This window comes from Saccoglossus kowalevskii, chromosome 20 (genome assembly GCF_978046115.1).
Source record: "Saccoglossus kowalevskii chromosome 20, keSacKowa6.1, whole genome shotgun sequence".
NCBI classification, from domain to species: Eukaryota; Metazoa; Hemichordata; class Enteropneusta; family Harrimaniidae; genus Saccoglossus; species Saccoglossus kowalevskii.
This window is the reverse complement of record NC_140660.1, coordinates 15034196-15055440: the sequence shown is the minus strand read 5'-3', so window position 1 is coordinate 15055440 and position 21245 is coordinate 15034196. Positions and strand designations below refer to the sequence as shown.

The following is a 21245-nucleotide window of genomic DNA, read 5'->3' as shown; positions in this document are numbered from 1 at the left end:
TTTAATGTATTAATTACTGGTATTTTTATTTTTTTTTTATCCACCAAAATGAGGGATGTTTTAGTTAAACTTTGAGCTATGGCAGAATGAATATGAAAATGTAGACAAAGAAAAATTAAATTATTAAAATATGTAATTAAAAAGTTCACTATGTCATATTCTAAAACTAAGTCAAAATTGAGAAGAAACCAAGTCAAAGAATTACAACAAGGGGTTGCAAAGCTTGAGAATGATCACAATCACATCACTGCTATTTGCAGATGATTTAATTATTAATGTCACAAACATAAACTGGTTTGCATCCAACCCGAACTTGAACCCCAACTCTACCCCTACCTTCCAGTGCTTCCCAATTTGACTGTACATTTGTATATACCCCTCTGATGGACACAGATAGTTATCTAGAGGGGACATTTCCAATTGAATTGGGGAGGGAGATAGGATGTGGGTTAGAATTAGAATTTCGGGCGGATGCAAAATGAACTTTTTCCACAGATAGAAATAAACATTTTATAAAATTATTGTGAAAAGTGGAATCTGAAGTTTAATTTATCTAAAACTGAAGTCATGATTTTCTGTAAAAGATCACTTTAAATCAACAGTAAAAAAGGATATATAACAAAAAAACAATCAATTTTGTATCTATAACTACAGTTATTTAGGTACCTTGATGACATTTTCAAGCAACTTCTCAGAAGCTGGCCAGAGTTTATCAGACAAGGCAGCAAATACAACAAGCAGTCTGTGCTGAGATAGTGTCACAAGACTTGTTTTCAATTAATTAATAATGGTAGCCAGAGGAGGACCAAAAGACCTTGCCTTGTGTTGTGGGTTCTTTACCCATTACAATTTGGAAATGTACACGAATTCGACACACACGCTTGCAATGACAACATGAATATGTATTAACTTTCAACTCAATATTTAATAACACAACTATAAACAAGCAGCCTCTCGGCTGAGATAGCTCCGCTGTTAGCAATGCACATTTCAATTAAAGAACAGAAGATATCATTAGAAAATGAACAATATGCATAGTATCAATGCAATGGGACTTGCTGTTTTCAACAAGAATTCAAAAATATCATTTTTGACCATAAATGATTGTGGTTTTTACCAAGAAAAAAAATCACTTTTTACCAAAAATGACAAAAATATTCACCAAAATTAGAAAATTAAAGATATCATCATGAAATGAAAAAAATTGAGAGTGGTCCACATGTAGTACCTATATATGTAATATCAAAGCAATTGGACTTGTGGTTTTTAACAAGAAGTTGAAAATATCACTTTTAACCAAAAATGACAAAAATATTCACCAAAATTAGAGAATTAAAGATATCATTACAAAATGAACAAATTTGAGTGAGGTCCATATGCAGTAGTCGAAAATATCACTCTCACCAAAAATGACAAAAATATTTACCAAAATTAGAGAATTAAAGATATCATTACAAAATGAACAAATTTGAGAGAGGTCCACATGTATTACCTATTTATGTCATATCAAAGCAATTGGACTTGCAGCTTTTAACAAAAAGTTGAAAATATCACATTTTACCAAAAATGACAAAAATATTCACCAAAATTAGAAAATTAAAGATATCATCATGAAATGAACAAATCTGAGAGTGGTCCACATGTAGTACCTATATATGTAATATAAAACAATTGGACTTGTGGTTTTTAACAAGAAGTTGAAAATATCACTTTTTACCAAAAATGACAAAAATATTCACCAAAATTAGAAAATTAAAGATATCATCATGAAATGAAAAAAATTGAGAGTGGTCCTCATGTAGTACCTACATATGTAATATCAAAGCAATTGGACTTGCGGTTTTTAACAAGAAGACGAAAATATCACTTTTTACCAAAAATGACAAAAATATTCACCAAAATTAGAGAATTAAAGATATCATTACAAAATGAACAAATTTGAGAGAGGTCCACATGTAGTACCTATATATGTAATATCAAAGCAATTGGACTTGCAGCTTTTAAAAAGAAGTTGAAAATATCACTTTTTACCAAAAATGACAAAAATATTCACCAAAATTAGAAAATTAAAGATATCATCATGAAATGAACAAATCTGAGAGTGGTCCACATGTAGTACCTATATATGTAATATCAAAGCAATTGGACTTGTGGTTTTTAACAAGAAGTTGAAAATATCACTTTTTACCAAAAATGACAAAAATATTCACCAAAACTAGAGAATTGAAGATATGATCATGAAATGAACAAATCTGAGAGATGTCTACCCAAGGTACATATACACCAAGCATCAAAGCACTCAGGCTTGTAGTTTTCAAGAAGAAGTCGAAAAAGTAAAACATTGACGACGACGGATGACGGACAATCACTCATATGATAAGCTCCGCTAGACAAAATCGACAGCGGAGCTAAAAAGTGATGTAGCTTTCATTTGGCTATTATTTTATCTTTTGAAATATATTAATTAATAAAATAAAATGATAAATTTTGACAATACATATATTGCATTGTAATATTACTATTACATTATAATCTAGTATCCGTAATTAGTTACCTGCAGTGTACACCACTTCAGATTGTATTGTTTTAAACAAAGAACTAGTTTGGAGTGACAGGGGTTAGGTTAAGGAAGGTCGCCCAGCTGTACTGTTATTATACAAATTTCTTTGTTTCTGGTCCCTTGTGGTGAGCACTGAAGGCAAATTCAAGTTCGTCTCACCCAGAACACAGTCCTGGAAGGTTGTTCTTAGGCAACCACTTGCTGGGGTCTTGTGACGAGCCAAGTTCTGCTTTTTGTTTGGGGCGCTAGGGAAGTGGCTATATCTCTAGTATAAGCCTGGGCCAGCTTTGGAGCCTATGTGTTCAGATTTTCTGGAAGGAACTGTACAAAAAAGACAGTATCTTTAACTAGCTATTGTGGTTATTAAGGGCCAGCACATCGAATATGTCTTGTCGTGTACGTATAACTCAATTGCTGTTCACCTGGGGTTCATCACAAAGGAACTATTAAAATGCAAACTCAAATATAATTGTAAGTAGAATTGTGTTGTAGATTTTGTTGAATTTAATTATGAGAATTATTTCCGTAACATTTTGATATTATATTGTTTGAAAGAATGACATGAAATTTGTTAGTTTCAAGCCTTAGTAGTAAGTTAAATATATTTATTGTGATTTTCTTATGGTGCTGCTATTTTTCATATTGCCATCTTGAATTTTATCAAGCAGTTAAAATGTCACATTATCGGAAGATATGTGTGGTCTCACTTGGAGCTACGTGTTACATTATCGGAAGAAGCATGTTGTCTCACTAGGAGCTACGTGTTACATTACCGGAAGATACACTTGGAACTACGTGCTACATTATATACTGGGAGTTGCGTTATATTCTTGGAAGCTATGCGTGGTATTACTCAAAGCTACACGTTACGTTGTATAGAACTTTGAGGGTCATACATAAATGTGTAATTTAAGGCAACAATTTTGTACATCCAGTAACTTTCTATTCCGAGGCTAAATCATTTGTGTAATCGCTCGTTTAACAATTTTCTCGTATGTTTTGCGCTGGCAGTCCAATGTTTCACTAATAGGTAGAAAATCCTAAATTTGTAAACAAATTGCATTGTATTTAATTCTTTTTTCATCTTGATTAATTAAAGTTATTCTTTCAATGTTATTTAACTAATTTGTGGTCTTACTGTTACTAGGCAACATAGTCAAAATTGTTGGTATCTCGTATGCATGACAATTGCACCTTTTTAAAAAAAATAATATTTTTTTGTATTACAAGTTCAGTGAAAGAAATACTAGTATGGGAATCTTGCCATGCTGCTAAATGACCACAACGGAAACCTAAATTGACAACTGCACACAAAAAATTTTGATTTGGTGTGCAACAGTTGATGCCTCAGTGACTGTTTCTGTTGTAGTCATCTATGAATTCTGCAATGCATAGAACTTATGCCTAAAATCTTAGAATTCTAGCTTATCTACTGTTGTCGTTGACTTTCACCATATACATGTAACGCTTCCTTTTTTATAGTAAGAAATGTGTTTAACTATACGGTTATCGCCATGTGTCATAATAAATAATGTTCTAGCTCTATAAATGACTTTATGATTTACATAAATATTATAATAAATATATATTATATTTATATTTACAGATTTTTATAAAATATCTTGTAGATTTCTTCAATAAAAAACTCATATAATTTCTATAAAAGTTTATAGAATTAAAACATCTCTAGAAATCTCATAGAATCTTATAAACTTCAAGGCCTATGCCTCGTGAGCTTTTGCCCATCATCAGTTGGAGAGTCATTCATTATTGTTTAAATATTATGAGAGTACATAAATTTAAAAAAATGTCTCTTCATTCGACCAAATTATGGAGACAGTTAATTGCTGGCAATTATTCTCACTATTTAGTGTTTATGTGTGAATTGTTTTTTTTTAAATTGTTCATTCATTATTTGGTAGTAACCATGGGAACAGTACTTAGATGTGCCTGGTATAAAATATATCTACTTTATTGGTGAAAATTACATTTGCAAGTCAAGTTTACAGACACCTTGAGTACTCATCTGAATGACTCATTTCACTAATCAGGTACAATAGCTGTTTCTATAGTGTATATCATTGCTGTCAATGAAAGTAACATGGTAGTATTTACACACATGACAGACATTTGCTATCAACTACTGGGATGGAAAGCATATCTGTGATATGTGTGTGATACTTACAATATACCACATTGTAAGTTATGCTCTAACAAAGCTATGACAACATAGTAATTATACTCACAATATCGGTAGCATTCACATTGGCATTTGCTGAAATCAACACTTCTGCTATAGTTGTATTTCCATTAATTGCACAATAATGTAATGCAGTGCGGTTCTCCTGTAATATGAACATGTGATGCATACATTAGATAACCATGCAGAAGAATAATTTAAATATTACACACAATGTTTAGCAGACCCAACATATCAAACAACAATAGTTGCTATCTGTAATTTAAAATTTATTTAACTGTTTTTGATCACCACTGATCACACAGTAATTACAAGTTATCTATTATTTCAATGTACAATTATAATTCATCTTAACAGTATTAAAAAGCAGATGTCATGATTTTATTCGTTTGGTAAATTATGTTTTCAAGTAATTTCAAGCAGTATTAAATCAGTGGACAATAGTGGCGAATCAAGTTCATAAACCATTTTATTTAAGAAATTAATACAATTGATATGCTATTTTGTAAATATTTAGATTATTCAATGAAAATAAATTCATTCATTTTGTATATTTTTGCTACTACTGGTAACTTCGGTTGTTTTCCATACAATGATGTGCCATTTACATACTGTTTTACCAATTAATTGTTTCACACTATTTCAGTATTCATGTACATTATTAACTTGGAATCCACTCATTCTGTGTACACCAAAGAATGGATGGTTGACTTGTTACAAACCCAAATCAACATTTTACTGAAGATCCAAATCTATGTACAAGTACATCAGGTCATTGTAAAAATGTGGGTTACACAAAGCAAGAATGTTCATAGCACATGTATAAATATGTTTCCAGGGCGGAGAGATTTTGTGGAACAGTCACAAAATGTAGAGAGGGCAGTGAAATGGTAGGGTACAATTTCCCAATTGAAATTCAGCAATGTTACAAACAATGCGTGTCGTGATATACGATTTTTTCATTCTTAGCATTTTTGCAACAACAAAAAATTTCTATATTCTAAAAAAATTTTGTTCTATATTAAAGTTTTGTTGTCCTGAATGTTGGTTCATTTTGTTGTTGTAACTATTGAACATTACTCAAGATTTCTGTGGAACGTTCCAAATAAAAAATCTATTTATGGGCTGTTTTAGATTCAATTGCAAGCCTGTGTCTCCTCCCCCAATTTTTGTTATTTTGTTGTTTGCAATTACTGGCATTCCATATCTTCAATGGTAGTTATTTTATACAGGGATGCAAGCAGCATGCCGGGTACCCAGGCTGAGTCACAGTAGCAAGTGACAAGAGACTGGAACCAAGTCTAACACTTGACATGTTATTGTGTGTGCTTAAACACTAATTTTCTCAGAGGGATATTTCACATTTGAAATGATGAGAACCCATGTGGGAGGGGGTAATGTGTACCATAGTAGTAAATGTGTATCCAGCACATGTATGAATGAGCATTCTGATTTTAATGGAAAGCAAAGGAACAGAAATCTCAAGTCATCAAACTATGCCATTCTGAACACATTTGGTGTCATTTATTTTTAATGAAGTATGTTATACATGCACAGACTGACCTGAAAGTACCTCCTCTCTCAAAAAAAACTTTAGAGTGATTCACTACCCGAGTCTATATTCACAGTTTTTAAAAAGTTTTGTGCTCATAGACTTCATCTAGTCTAATACATTACACAAAGGCCCAACATGTATTTCATTCACTTATCCAAAAATGAGCACATGCAAGGAATTTCAATCACGTCCTATCGTTTATTTAAACCATATCTTTATGATTGGTTGCTTTAATCTAGAAAAAACATTTACATTGACTTTGACTTGACTTTTCAGATGTCCAGAATTGAGTCAGAAGCCAAAAGTTCAAAGATTCGGAAGTGTAAAAAAAAATTAAATGAAAATAAATTGTATTGAATTACTAAATAAAAGCCAATAAAGATACGGCTACTACACATACCAGGTTCCTTGTGATTTGATTATATTTGACCTCCACACATATAGGTCACAAATCACTTGCTTTTTCACATCAGTGACAACCAACATTTGAAAGAATGGCTGAATAGCTATCATGTTGCAAGCTCTGCTTTGTATGCAAATCAACTTAAATAGTTGGTGTCCAGTGGAGGGAGAAGTCAACAGTACTGTTGCCTCCTGAGAATCTACATCTTCAAACACTGCAATCTTTGAAGTGCGTTTTTAAACTAGTATTATAAAAACTCTATCATTCTGTTCTAATAGCTGAAACATATTCCTGTGAGTTTTCATTTGTCGAATGAACTGTTTTTCAAATACAGAATACATATATTTTAGAATAATTTTCTTTTTGAAATGTGGATGAAATGTTTTGCTTTTAATGTATTTTTTATGTATTGTTTTTGATTTGATAACTTTGAACTAAACAGATTTTCTATTAGCTTCAGATCTTGATCAAAGTTAGGCACCCAGTTCATAGGAGTGCTTATACTGATTTTCTGACATCTTGTTTTCTGTAAAGATTTTATTGGTAGGTTTGCAAATGTGTATCAGACTGTGCAATCTCTCCATGAGTTGGTTTTGAAATCCAGTATGGGATTCTGAGATACATTACCAAAGATATTATTACAAGATAAATCATTTGCTTCATTGAACACATACAACAATGCATATTTCCACTGAGATCAGTGACCTTTGATGTGTATCACCAGTGATCAGTCAAGTAGAAACAGTCAAAATATTTTATCAGATTTTCTCGATTTTTGCATGATATTTTCATACAGGACATCTGTTGTTCAAACTCAGGGAAGACTTTATACTGATAAATAAGGTGACCAAGTTTGATAAAGTTTGGAATAGAATTATAGTAAAGTTATTATGCACACAATAACAATTATTAACGACGACAACAACGACGACGACAACGCTGGACAAAATTTTTCCCTTAATATATACCTTTCCCTTCCATCTTTGATGGTACGGGCAAGGTAAAAATGGCAACTTTCATAAGTTTATGGTCATAAATAGTGCATATTCTTGAAAAAAATATTTTAAATGTGTAATCTAAACATATTCAAAGTGTCCATGAATCAGCAATGTGGATATTATTTGGTTGAGCTTTTCTTAGAATACCCCCCCCCCTAGAATAAGCACATACAGTACTGGTAGTAGTAAATCCATGTGTACATGCATACAAATGAGCATTTTGATTTTAATGAAGAAAGGAAGAATTGCTGAGCAGTTTGCATGTACACAGACGCCATAATGTGAAGTGAGCTTTAGCGAAAGATTTTCAGTGTAAACAAGCACGGGTCACACATGTACGTCATCTGTCCAGAAACGCTGTGGGTATCATTGAACAAATGCATTTCAAATGCGAAAACAACAGGTTCAGCTTACAACCAAATATCTCATAGAACATGAAACAGTAACAGATATACACCATTCAACACATGTTTGGCCGTCATTTATTGTCATGAAGTATGATATAAACTAGTAAAGACAAATTTGTATCTGCTATTGAATATGTAAAAATGAATAGAGGTTGTGAGATGGGAAGTATATCGTTTAAAATACTCTTGGATGTCATTATAAAGTCAGTTCAAGTGGGTAAATCAGAATTAAATAATTGTTGGTATATTGCATCATTCATTTAAAATGCATCAAATACTGCATATGAAAAAATGGTTAAACTGAAATACACAAATCATACATGTGTATGCTACATGATATTCAAAACTTTCATATCAAATTGTAGTACTGCCTGAGACGGTTGAATGCAACAATATTTTATACAAGTTTAACAACAAAACAATGTATAACAACAACATTACATACCACATCTGGTTCATCTACTGGTCTTCCTTCTGCCAGTAAACGTCTCACACCATCAATATCATTCTTGTCAGCAGCTTGATACACCGTCTAATTATAATGATAAATAAACATAGATTCAGATATCAAGGATTTGAACCTAATACAAGTATCACATGGTAGTAAAATGTAGAGGGAATGCTGGGTATAAATTGTGACACACATTGTACTGTATGTATTATTATTTACTGTTTTCAAAGACTTGAGTTCAAATGTCAATGTTCTAAAACTTTTCTCACTTAGTTTGTATTTTACACTGACAATAATCTGCGTATTGGGTTAGAATATTTATCGGTTTAATTTGCATACTTAGGCGTTACTTGATAGCATCCCTGAAATCACATTTTATAAAATCTCATCAAGGTCATCACTTTGAATGGTCATGTGTTGGTGAATAAAACTAATTAAGTCAAAGAGAATCCAGTGACCTTATACTAGTATTTCATGCACAGTGTTTACAATACCAAAAAATGATCCCAATGTTTGAATAATATTGTATTTATTTGGTACATGTGTACAGTGTATAATAAAACATTTCAGTGAATATTCAGTTTTAACCCTTAAGACGCGATGTACGAGAATACTCGTAATAGCGCGTCTGAATCCCACAGTGAAGTACGAAAATAATCGTAAACGACCCTCTGAGAAATTGCGTTGTTTTGAATGACGTATATGTGGAGTACATCATCAATAAAGGCGAAAAACGTGTGAAATAAACTTTGACCTGTGTATATGTGTGTGTTATTCTTGCCTCAACCGGGGATTCCCCGCCCAATATGCAAATTGTATGTACAAATTCCATAGCTCGACCGCTAACTTTGAATGTTTGACTAGCAACGCAATCAAAATGGCAACGCCAAATTTGCATTTCGATGACCCTGAAATACAAGCTGTATGGGATCAAATATTTGCCGATTCTGATTCTGAATACGAATTTGAAGGTTTTACTGCGGAAGAGATCGATTTTGGTGACATTCCGAATGATGATACCGAGTGGGAGATTGAAAATTCTGGAGTGGAAGTTGCCGACGATACTCGTCTTGGCTGGTAATCGAAAGCAAGTGGCGACGACATTTTGGTACCACCGTTCACCGGTGTTCCGGGACTCAATGTTCAATTGCCGGAAAACGCAACCGCATTATATTTTGTCAAGTTATTTCTTAAAGATGAGGACATTATCAGCATTGTCGAGCAGACAAATTCGTACGCAAATGGTCATCTTGCACGCAACGGTGAAAACCGCACTCCAGACTCCGGAAGTAGAAGAATGTAAACATAGACGCCATAGAGATGAAGATTTTTCTTGCCATGACAATCGCTATGTCGATGCTCCATAAGAACGATCTTGATGATTATTGGAGCCTAAATCCGATAATTTCGACGCCTTTTTATCGTAGCATGATGCCAAGAGATAGATTTGAGCTCATTTTAAAATTTCTGCACTTCAATGATAATGCTGCCTACGTCGCTCGCGGTGAAGCCGGATATGACCCTCTTTTCAAAATCCGACCTTTGTATGACACCATAACATGCCGTTTGTCGGAAGTTTATACGTGTGAGCAGTGTATTAGTCTTGATGAAGGAATGGTGCCATGGAGAGGGAATATTCACTTCAGGCAGTACATTCCAAGTAAACCAGATCGTTTTGGTTTGAAATCATACATGGTGTCAGAATCATCAAGTGGGTACACTTCTGTTTTTGATATATATACTGGGAAAAATTACACCCCTAACCCCGATACAATAGAAAGTGAAAATGAAGGCCATACTTTCAATGTAGTAATGGGGCTGATGAGAAAAGCTAGTTTGCTGAACAAGGGATACAAACTGTACACAGACAATTATTACACCAGTCATACGCTTATTGACCATCTAAAAGCTGAAGATACAATGTTAGTTGGTACAGCTAGAATGAATAGAAAAGAAATGCCTGCAGCCCTGAAATTGCCATTGCGACAAGGTGAAGTCATTTATCGTCAGAGAAATGGAGTCTTGGCGATGAAATGGAAAGATAAGCGTGATGTTACTATGTTGTCATCAGTACACATGCCAATTTGGAAATTTGTTGGCCTATCCAGGGGATCCGGAGAACCAATTGTAAAGCCTTTGTGTGTTGTAGATTACAACAAAAATATGGGAGGTGTGGATCTTTCAGACCAGATGATCAGATCGTACAAAATGCATCGCCGACGTTCAAAGTGGTATATCAAGCTTTTTTGCCACATGATAGCTCTTCTTGTCACTAATGCCTACATCCTTCACAGGAAGTTCAGTGCCAAGAAGTTAACTTAGCTAAATTTCGTTTATCCATTGTTCATGATCTTGTTTCTAGTGCAACCACTGCACCCATCCCAGCACAGAAAGGGCGAAGATCAGTTGGTCAGCCACTAAGACGACTCGAAGAACGCCACTTCCCCTCACCCATCCCTGCTTTCCCTGGTAGTAAAAAACAAAACCCAACTCGCCAGTGTGTAGTTCACAGAGTGTCACACGTAACATAATAATACCAGTACCAGTTGAAACCTCATCTGTTGACTCCGTGTTTGTATGTTATCATCGCCGCCAGGGAAGTCTTTATGTTACTGTTGCCATTTTGGTATTTGAACCATCACACCTGTACTATACCAATTACGGTAATATTATGTTACGTGTGACACAGAGCCTACTACAAAAAGCATCAAGATGGCAAGCGTCCACAAGAGAGTCGCGTGTGGTGCCGCAAGTGTGAAGTCACCTTATGTACATACCCATGCTTTGAGATTTATCACAGCAGACGTCACTTTGATGCAGTTGATCCAACAGATTTCCATTTTGATACCTAGTTCGTTACTCACTTAGTATTGTGTGCATCTGTGGTCACCACTGTACTAGTACAGTCAACAAACTCCCCCAGCGATGTCATCACAGTTAGCAGAAGCGAACTCGCAGATCTCGTTCGTCGCCTACAACAGCAAGGAAACTGTTAGACGCAGCCGAATAATATTTCGCAACCGCCCGCTGCTCCACAACTGTTGGCAAGCCTCGCGTCATCTCGCGATCCAAGCCAAACAACACCATCAAGTTCGATGGCAACTGACTCTCTCACAAATAACAGTCTTCTGATGACCTTGCCAATAGCTAGTCAACATAATGTGATCATACACAATAATACCGCTCATCAAGACAATTCGATGTCTCACCAACAACTTCCAGCTACTATAAGCCAAGCATCGCTAGCTCACGCTAATCCTAGTCAACAATGTTTTGCTACCGGGGGTCATTTCAATGCAACCAACATGGCCGCTCCCATACAACGTTCCGCTTGTGAGGGCATTCTCACTTCCGCTTCCGGTATCAACACTGCGACACAGGCGATGCCGATGATGAACAAAGCCAGCATTGCAGTTTCTCCTATCATCTCACCTGCAGACTTGTTATTAGCATATGTCGACCAGCAAATAATACTCAATCAACTAGCAAACCGGGGTAAGTTTGTTGATTTGTCCGATTTACACCCTGACTCAAGAAAACCAAATGCCACCCAGATCTCAAACACCCGAGTGGCTTTGGACTCTGACTATCCCTCAGTCGCTGTTCTCTCAAAACATGCAAAAAAGAATGAAATTCGCGATCTAGCGAACTGGCTAGAATGTTGGTCAACATTTGCTGCCTATAGGGCACATTATTTTCTCCATGAGGCTGTACATCTATTCAACTACCAGCGTCACATCGCCAGCCGAGCTCTTGAGTTCAAGCCAGAAGCATGGGTCACCTATGACAAAGAATTCCGTCTAGATTACTCACGTTACCCTGGCCTACGGAACTGGAGTTTGCCTAACAACCAACTTGATTACAAATTCTGTCAACAAAAACTCCATCTGCTCATTCCAACATGTCCTGACTGTCATAAAAAAGGTTATACCAAACAGGAATGCCAACGAAGCAGGAATCCTTATACATTGGTGAACGAATCTGCTGACAATTATAACAATACAGCGTGCCGTAATTTCAATCAAGACCGCTGCGAAACTCCATGCCGGTATAATCGGCTCCACATTTGTTCATCTTGCCACTCTGCAGGCCACACTGCCACTAGCCACCGTGATACCGAGACGAAAAAACCATCTTCCTTAATTTGGGGCCACTTGTGGTATGGTCATCGAATACGGTTCCACTGCGATAACATATCAGTCGTCCAAATATGGAAAAAAGGCTCCTCATCATGTCCACAGATTATGCAACTTGTCCGACTGTTGTTCTTTACTGCAGCATCTAATAACTTTCATGTTGGGTCCCAACCAAAACTCCAGACCTGTGCACCCTCTTAACGGTTCCGATGTGCGACGTAGTCCCGTCAACCTCACACAACAAGCCTGCCACTACATCAACCCGAGCATTGCACCAGGTACACGACGGACATATCATGCGGGACAAACTCGCTATCTTCTCTTCTGTCGCATGTATGGAATGAATCCTTATCCACTAACGCAACGCTCAACGATTCTGTTTATGACACATCTCGCAACGTGGTCACTTACCTATGGTACGCTAAAAGTTTACCTCGCAGCTATCATCCGTGCACACATCGAAGCTGACTTCACCTCATCAATACGCGACGACCTCCTGCTTCACTTCACTATGCAAGGCATTAAAAGACATCACTGCGTGCCAAATCGTGTAAAACTCCCAATCACCATTGCACTGATGCGAATTCTTAAGGACACCGTCGCAAACCATCCCACTATTTGCAACCATGACAAAGCTATGTTGTGGTCTGCTTTTACACTGGAGTTCTTCGGCTTCTTGAGAGTCAGCGAATTTGTCGCACCCGTGTCAACCACCTTCGACCCACAACGCACTTTACTGACGGCAGACATCACTTGCAACACAGACCTCATCATTGCGCTCAAGGCTTCTAGGACAAACCCATTCCGCCGGGGATGTAACATCATCATCACACCCTCACAGTCATCGGTCTGTGCTGTGCAGGCATACCAGGCGTACAAAGTACTACATAGTTCCGTCACTCACCTACCTGCATTCCAGTTCGCCAACAGTACTTTCCTCACGTGGCAAGCTGTTAGCAACCACATTAAAGACCTTCTCACTCGCGCATCTGTGCCAGATGTTAACTGTTACACTACTCACAGTTTCCGCAGTGGTGCAGCCACAACAGCTGCCAACGCAAATCTCCCAGACTGGTTGATCAAGGCACTGGGCAGGTGGTGCAGCGACGCCTACCAGACTTACATTAGCACCCCCCCCAGCATTATCTGAACAGGTCCGGGTCACTTGTCCATTGCTGACTGCTCTTCTTTTAACTGTATCTTCATCATTCGTTTTGAGATTTCATTTCGTTTTCGCCATGTGTATTTGCAGTGTATTTAGTTTAATGTTTTATCGGTCTAACCATGCTTTGTTTTATCTTATCGCGATAGACTTTGTAATTTTATCGGTTTCTTTAGCGTGTTTCTTTTTCTTATTTACAGTATGTTCGTTATGTTGCTGTGCAAGTTTTTCAATTTGTTTTTTTTTTTGGTAAATTTTCAGTTTGTTTTACTCTTCGTGTAAAGCCCATCTCCCGCAACACATCATCCTGCCTTTAAATTTGGGGTTTCCACCACAGACCAAGCAGACTTTTCACGGGTACCCACGCTGTCCATCCTCTTGGGATTGTGAGTCTATCTGCAGGCTCCCGCTAGGGGGACGCCAGCCATGACACCCACCTGTACAGTCTCTGCTGGTGGAAGGTTGCAACCAGGTACCACGCACTCAGCGTCATGATGCAATTCACAGGCGAGTCGCATCATGGAGCTGATCGCTGCGACGCCTGCGTCTGTAATTCGCTCCCCTTTCCACTTATCACAAAACCTTGTGTCTTGTGTCATTTATTGAAGCATTAATAGTATGATTATGAATATAATTTATAATCTGTGTTAATGCTCAATTATGACATGCATTGACCAAGCTGGCATCCCCCTTTCATATTTTGACACCTCCCATGCACATTGTACTTCATGCAATATTTGCTCACATTTCGTCCTTCAGTCGGATTTACGTTAGTTAACGCCAGACTGTTCATTTGCTTATCTGTGCTCGCATCCTCTTCAAGCATCAGTTCGTTTTACCGCACCGTACGATACACATCGTCTCAGCAGACCTCCCACCCACCCATTCATGCAAAAGTCTCTATATAACAACTTTCTATACCACTACCGATCTCACTCAAGTGTAACTCATGTTTATCTGCTCATGAACAACCTTAGCAATAAACAGGTAAGGGGGTTTCCACCACAGACCAAGCAGACTTTACACGGGTACCCACGCTGTTCATCCTCCTGGGGTTGTGAGTGTATCTGCAGGCTCCCGCCAGGGGGACGCCAGCCATGACGCCCGCCTGTACAGTTTCTGCTGGTGGAAGGTTGCAACCAGGAACCACGCGCTCAGCGTCATGATGCAATTCACAGGCGAGTTGCATCATGGAGCTGTGCGCTGCGACGCCTGTGTCTGCAATTCGCTCCCCCTTCCACTTATGCCAAAACCTTGCGTCTTGTGTCATTTATTGAAGCATTAATGACACAAATACAGTGTACAGTAAACTTTCAGACCATACAACCTACCCAACATAATTTATTTACATGGTATGTGAACAGCATTGAACTACTTAAATTACCTTACCAACTACTTCTACTTTTGCTCCTTTAGACAACAATGCCTAATTGGGTTTCATTATTCAGGAGCTAATCAGCTGTAGCCTTGAAGTTGGATGGCGATTTTGGTTTCAAGTATCCCAGGAAAAGTGTTCTATGTTCCTTGTGCAATGAGATGTTCGTATTCAAGGGATTTTCCATGAAAAAGTCATTTAGTGGAATGGCATGGCATGACTATTTAAGTGGCATATGAGCTTTTGTAGATTTCTGTTAAGCGTCTCTCAAAATACACCCATAATGGTAATTTATAGTGAGCTGGGAAGATACCCCCTTGATGTATTTATAAACAAGCAACCTATCGGCTGAGATAGCTCCGCTGTTAGCAATGCACATTTCAATTAAAGAACTGAAGACATCATTAGAAAATGAACAATATGAATAGTATCAAAGCAATCGGACTTACGGTTTTTAACAAGAAGTCGAAAATATCACTTTTTACCAAAAATTACAAAAATATTCACCAAAATAAATTAATTAGAGAATTGAAGATATCATCACAAAATGAACAAATCTGAGAGGTCCACATGTAGTACCTATATATGTAGTATCAAAGCAATCGGACTTACAGTTTTCAACAAGAATTCGAAAATATCACTTTTTACCCAAAATGACAAAAATATTCACCAAAATTAGAGAATTAAAGATATCATTACAAAATGAACAAATCTGAGAGAGGTCCACTTGTAGTACCTATATATGTAGTATCAAAGCAATTGGACTTGCGGTTTTTAACAAGAAGTCGAAAATATCACTTTTTACCAAAAATGACAAAAATATTCACCAAAATTAGAGAATTGAAGATATCATCACGAAATGAACAAATCTGAGAGAGGTCCACATGTAGTACCTATATATGTAGTATCGAAGCGATTGGACTTGCGGTTTTTAACAAGAAGTCGAAAATATCACTTTTTACCAAAAATGACAAAAATATTCACCAAAATTAGAGAATTAAAGATATCATTACAAAATCAACAAATCTGAGAGAGGTCCACATGTAGTACCTATATATGTAATATCAAAACAATTGCACTTGCGGTTTTTAACAAGAAGTCGAAAATATCCCTTTTTACCAAAAATGACAAAAATGTTCACCAAAATTAGAGAATTGAAGATATCAACATGAACAAATCTAAGAGAGGTCTACCCAAGGTACATATACACCAAGTATCAAATCATTCAGGCTTGTAGTTTTCAAGAAGAAGTCGAAAAAGTAAAACATTGACACGGACGACGGACGACGACGACGGACAATCACTTATATGATAAGCTCCGCTCGACAAAGTCGACAGCGGAGCTAAAAACAGAGTATTAAATAATTTAACCGAATCAAGAATTCTACAAACTCACTGTTAAATGAAGCCTATTTGGTTGATAAAGCAATTAGAATCAAATGGTATCTGCAAGTAACTTCTTTGCTGAATAACACCAAGCAAAGCCATCTAAGTCACTCATCAGATAAAATGAATCCATCTCAAATTACACACATCCCCAATAACCATCTCACTAATACAATGACGATGAAAAGAAAGAAATCGAAGACGTTGATGACATGATGGGACGAAACAAATCTGCAACTCAGTGATGCGGGGTCATATTTACTTATTTAGGTCAAAGACGAGGAGGTTGAGTCCAAAAACTCTGGAGGGGAAAACCCGGAGTCGTACCACTATCCATGCCCAGGCAGATGGTGAAGCCTTAAACTAGACTTTGTGGCTCCCTGGACCCGAAAATGCCAGAACGTCCAACCACCAGGGCCACATTCTTCAATCACGGTCTTCTTCTGCTCCTTAGAAGGAGACCACGAGTGCTTTAGATCCTCGCTGTCTGTTCAAAAATCATGGGACTTGCCTGAGCCATCCTGCGGTTTTGGTTTGAACTGTTGGCCGAAAACAGGCAAACAGCCCTAGCCAACAAAAATGATTGCTTCAATGAATATGTTGATCCTGAGCAACCACCAATAACGATCACCGCATCAGCTAGCCAGTTACCAACGAGTCGGCCATGCACCCAAGGCCCTCTCCGCAGGAGATCAAACTTGATCGTCTCCTGCTAGAGTAGGGTAGGCGTACTGACTCAGTATTGCCTCTCGCTCAACTGAAACCGCTCCTTGCCAAGAGGGCAGTATGGACTGTATGTCGCATATAGCAACTCTCTTCAGCTACAACCCCACCTCAAAGCGCTGCCACGAACGTGAATGCCACAGATCGCAAATTCCGCCGAGGAAAAATCCTGATCTTAGTCTTTTTAATGATTAAAGCATGATTCAATCGAAGAAAAGACATGAAAAGTGATAGTGAGCTGTTGAGTCAACAAACAGATGAAACAAGTCATTGAAAATGACACAGTCCCCGTTAAATTCTTTTTGTGCTCGTCATATTGAAGCGGAGGGGTTGTCGCGAGTGCGTCCTTGAAACTTGAGTTCCAAGTGGCGTATACAACAGATTGTTTATTTACATCAAAACACGTGTTTCGTGTCAGAGTAGTATGGCCAAAATAAAAACAGCTGTTATTCGGCCATCTTTGATCTGATTATGAAACACACTGATATGTATGATGTATGTGCTAAATACGAATGAAAATGGTACATAAATTGTTGAAATATAGTAGTAAGGCGAAAAAGTCAGATGGCTGTCAATCGGCCATCCTTGACCAGATTTTGAAACAAATTGTCATGGACATGCATCCTAACATGTATAAAGTACATGTATGTGCCAAATTTGAATGAAAACTGACAGAGCACGTCCATGTGCATATGTCCCACATAAGGTACTAGGCACATGCAAAAAATCAACGGAATCAGTCCACAGGATTCTGAAATATGACGTTGGACAGACTGACGCACGGACAGACGGACGGTCGGACTGACAGACTCAGGAACTCACGGACGGTCGGGGACATGTATCCTAACATGTATGATCTATGTACTAAATTTGAATGAAAACTGACAAAGCAGGTCCAAAATACGACATTTTCAAAAAACAAGATGGCTGTCAGTCGGCCATTTTTTTATCCAATTGTGAAATAAATCATCATGGACATGTATCCTAACATGTATAATCTATGTACCAAGTTTGAATGAAAACTGACAAAGCATGTCCAAAATACAACATTTTCAAAAAACAAGATGGCTGCCAGTCGGCCATTTTGAATTGAATCGCTAAACCACTGCATGTGCATATGTCCCACATAAAGTACTAGGCACATGCATATAATGAACGGATTCGGTCCAAAGGATTCTGAAATATGACGTTGGACAGACTGACGCACGGACAGACGGACGGTCGGACCAACAGACTCAAGAACTCACGGACGGTCGGGGACATGTATCCTAACATGTATGATCTATGTACTAAATTTGAATGAAAACTGACAAAGCACAGGCGGACGGACGCACGGGCGGACGGACGCACGGAGACCGAATTATAAGTCGCAGTTTTCGGACTTCGTCCGAACGGGGACTAAAAATAGGGCCCTTAATAAGGAAAGCCTAACCGTAATGACGTTGATTGTCGGAGTCAATCACAACTAGATTTCAAGAGAGGCTCGGTCAAAAAACTGCAATCTGCATCTTTTTTGTGTGCAAAAGTACACAATCATCGGCCAGCAGAACAAATTGAAATTGGAATTGGCAGGCCTTTCGTGTGTGATCACCCTGTGGGTAACCCCTTAGGCGAGGCCTTTTTTCTAGAGAATGCTACTAGGATGTTTCTTTTGGACCCAGGTATATTCTTTAGAAGTTCCTTTTGGGGCTGTAATCTGTAATTAAGCCTAACGAGTAATAAATGAAATTTATTATTTTCACGGATTTTCTGGTAGGTTTAACCTGGTAAACTACCAGGTTAAAAGTAAATCAAAGAAAGCTTAGCAAGAACTCCCGTGTGGCTAAAATTATTGGAGGCATGAAATACAATCAAGGAATACTATATTTACTATATATTTACAGTTAGCACATTAGCTTCAATTAGCAAATACACCATTTAAAAATATAACTACAAGCAATGTTCAGGGTAGTTCCCAGTAACAATTGGTTAACAATTTAATGAAATAATGACCATATATGATGACTTGATAATTTGGTAATCTTTTCAGACAATAGCACCAATTACATGTTTCTATCTGCAACAGTACTTATGATATTACAGTTATGCATATTATTGAGGTCATCTGAAACTAATCTATGTACCCATCTTGTTTCATTAAAATCTGTTGAATGATACTTGAGAAAAGTAAAAATGCTTAAAGTTCCTTGCAAACTACAGTAAACAATTAAGTGTGTAAACACTATGTACCGGCGACATGCCACACTGTTCAGTGATTGGCAAGCACATGGAAGACAAATTGTGAGACCAAACACATGTCACATCACTTGGCTGGCTAGAAAAGTGAAATAGTGTAACATGCACGTTGGTGTTGACTGCCTAATTATGGTGTAACGTTAACACCATCTTGAAGTTGTAAGGCTTTGTCCTGACGACTATGCTCATTAGCATAGGCAGCAGCTTCAAAGAGAGTGGAATGCAAAGTACTTTTCAAAGTTACTAGTAACCATGGCTACTGTGATCATCTGCTACTAAGCAATGCAGTTGTGTTTGTTTCAGAACATACTTTACTTGGCAATAAAAAAATGCATATTACCTTAAATGCTGAGTATTTTTTGTGATCAGGTGAAATTTTAAATCTAGTGTTCTCCCCAGGATACAAACAGCGTGGCAGTGCCGCTTTGAGAGGCTACCACCGCTACGCTCAAAATCATTACCGCTATGCTTGATTTCCACACCTTTACCTTTGTCTATAAGTTCCACAGCTATTGTTCTATGAGATGTGTCATCTCGCAAGTTTATAAACAGTCAAAAACAATAACCAACATAACATAAGTCAGAAGACTGCTAAGTTTATTTGGGTCAGCATGTACTCATGAACAGTTTGATCACCTCATAGCTAATGTCAAAAATAAAACATTTGAAGGAAAGATCATTGTAATGTCGAAATTGAATCATAAATGATTAAAAGTAGAAAAAAAATGTTCAACATGTTTTTCCATTGTAACTGGTTTGAAGGAATCGGTAAAACTTCACAAATTCAGTCTGTACGCTACCTTACCGTTCACACCACGACCAATTTCCGAATTGAAAACAAAATTCGTTTGCAGGAATGCTGATTCCAATGTTGAAAATAAAACTTGTTATAATAATTACTAGTAGCTTCCTGAAAAATCTTTACAGGCTTCACGTAAGGTCACAAAAACTTGAGATTTAGTTAATAATTCTTCTTTTCCTATTAATTTTCTATTTTACTTTGCTTGTTAATCTTTGACAAGAAGAATAATGTCAATAAAGTTATCTTATCTTATAAAAGTTTTGACGTGCGACATAATGATGACTGGAATAATAGACTCGAAATTCAGAATAAAGTGGTATCCAAAATATTGAGAATTTATATCAACATGAAAAAATGCATGCATATCTCGTCCCCACATGATTACACTATGACAATTGGTCTTCCGATCATAATATGCCGTTTCGTAGAGTGCAATAATCGACATTCGCGTTGCAGATTTAGTTTTTAGACCCCCCCCCCTGCACACATGAGTATACAGATAAACATATACATACAGACACACTAACTGCAAAAACTCCTACTGTGTGCTTTAAAGCTGAATAATAACTGCAATTGTCAATTTATATTCAAGCTGTTTTGGGGATGCCAATCGTTGAAAATTTCACAAATTTGTCCAATCACAAAAATGATGAGATGTGCATATGTGACCCATAGAAATGAGCCATGATGGCCAGTTAATTTAGAATTAATTCACAAAACAAACTGACACGCCTCTATAACATAGAGAGGCAATAACTTATCACAATTACTCAGTTGTTTAGTTGGCTTTACAAGTGGAAACCGAAGCAAAATCACCGACCTACAGATCAGAGAGGTAGTTATAGCTGGGAG

The 21245-nt window shown here is 37.2% G+C and overlaps 1 protein-coding gene across 1 annotated transcript in view; it reads right to left on the bottom strand.

Annotated features, from left to right (window-relative positions):
* The window catches only part of LOC146730041 (uncharacterized), a 58168-nt gene that overhangs the window by 10383 nt on the left and 26540 nt on the right, over positions 1-21245 (bottom strand). The window contains exons 11-12 of the mRNA XM_085494396.1: positions 8569-8655; positions 4807-4905 (exon numbers count right to left, since the gene is read on the bottom strand). Coding sequence (XP_085350522.1) covers positions 4807-4905; positions 8569-8655 — 186 coding nt within the window. The remainder of the gene's footprint in view (positions 1-4806; positions 4906-8568; positions 8656-21245) is intronic.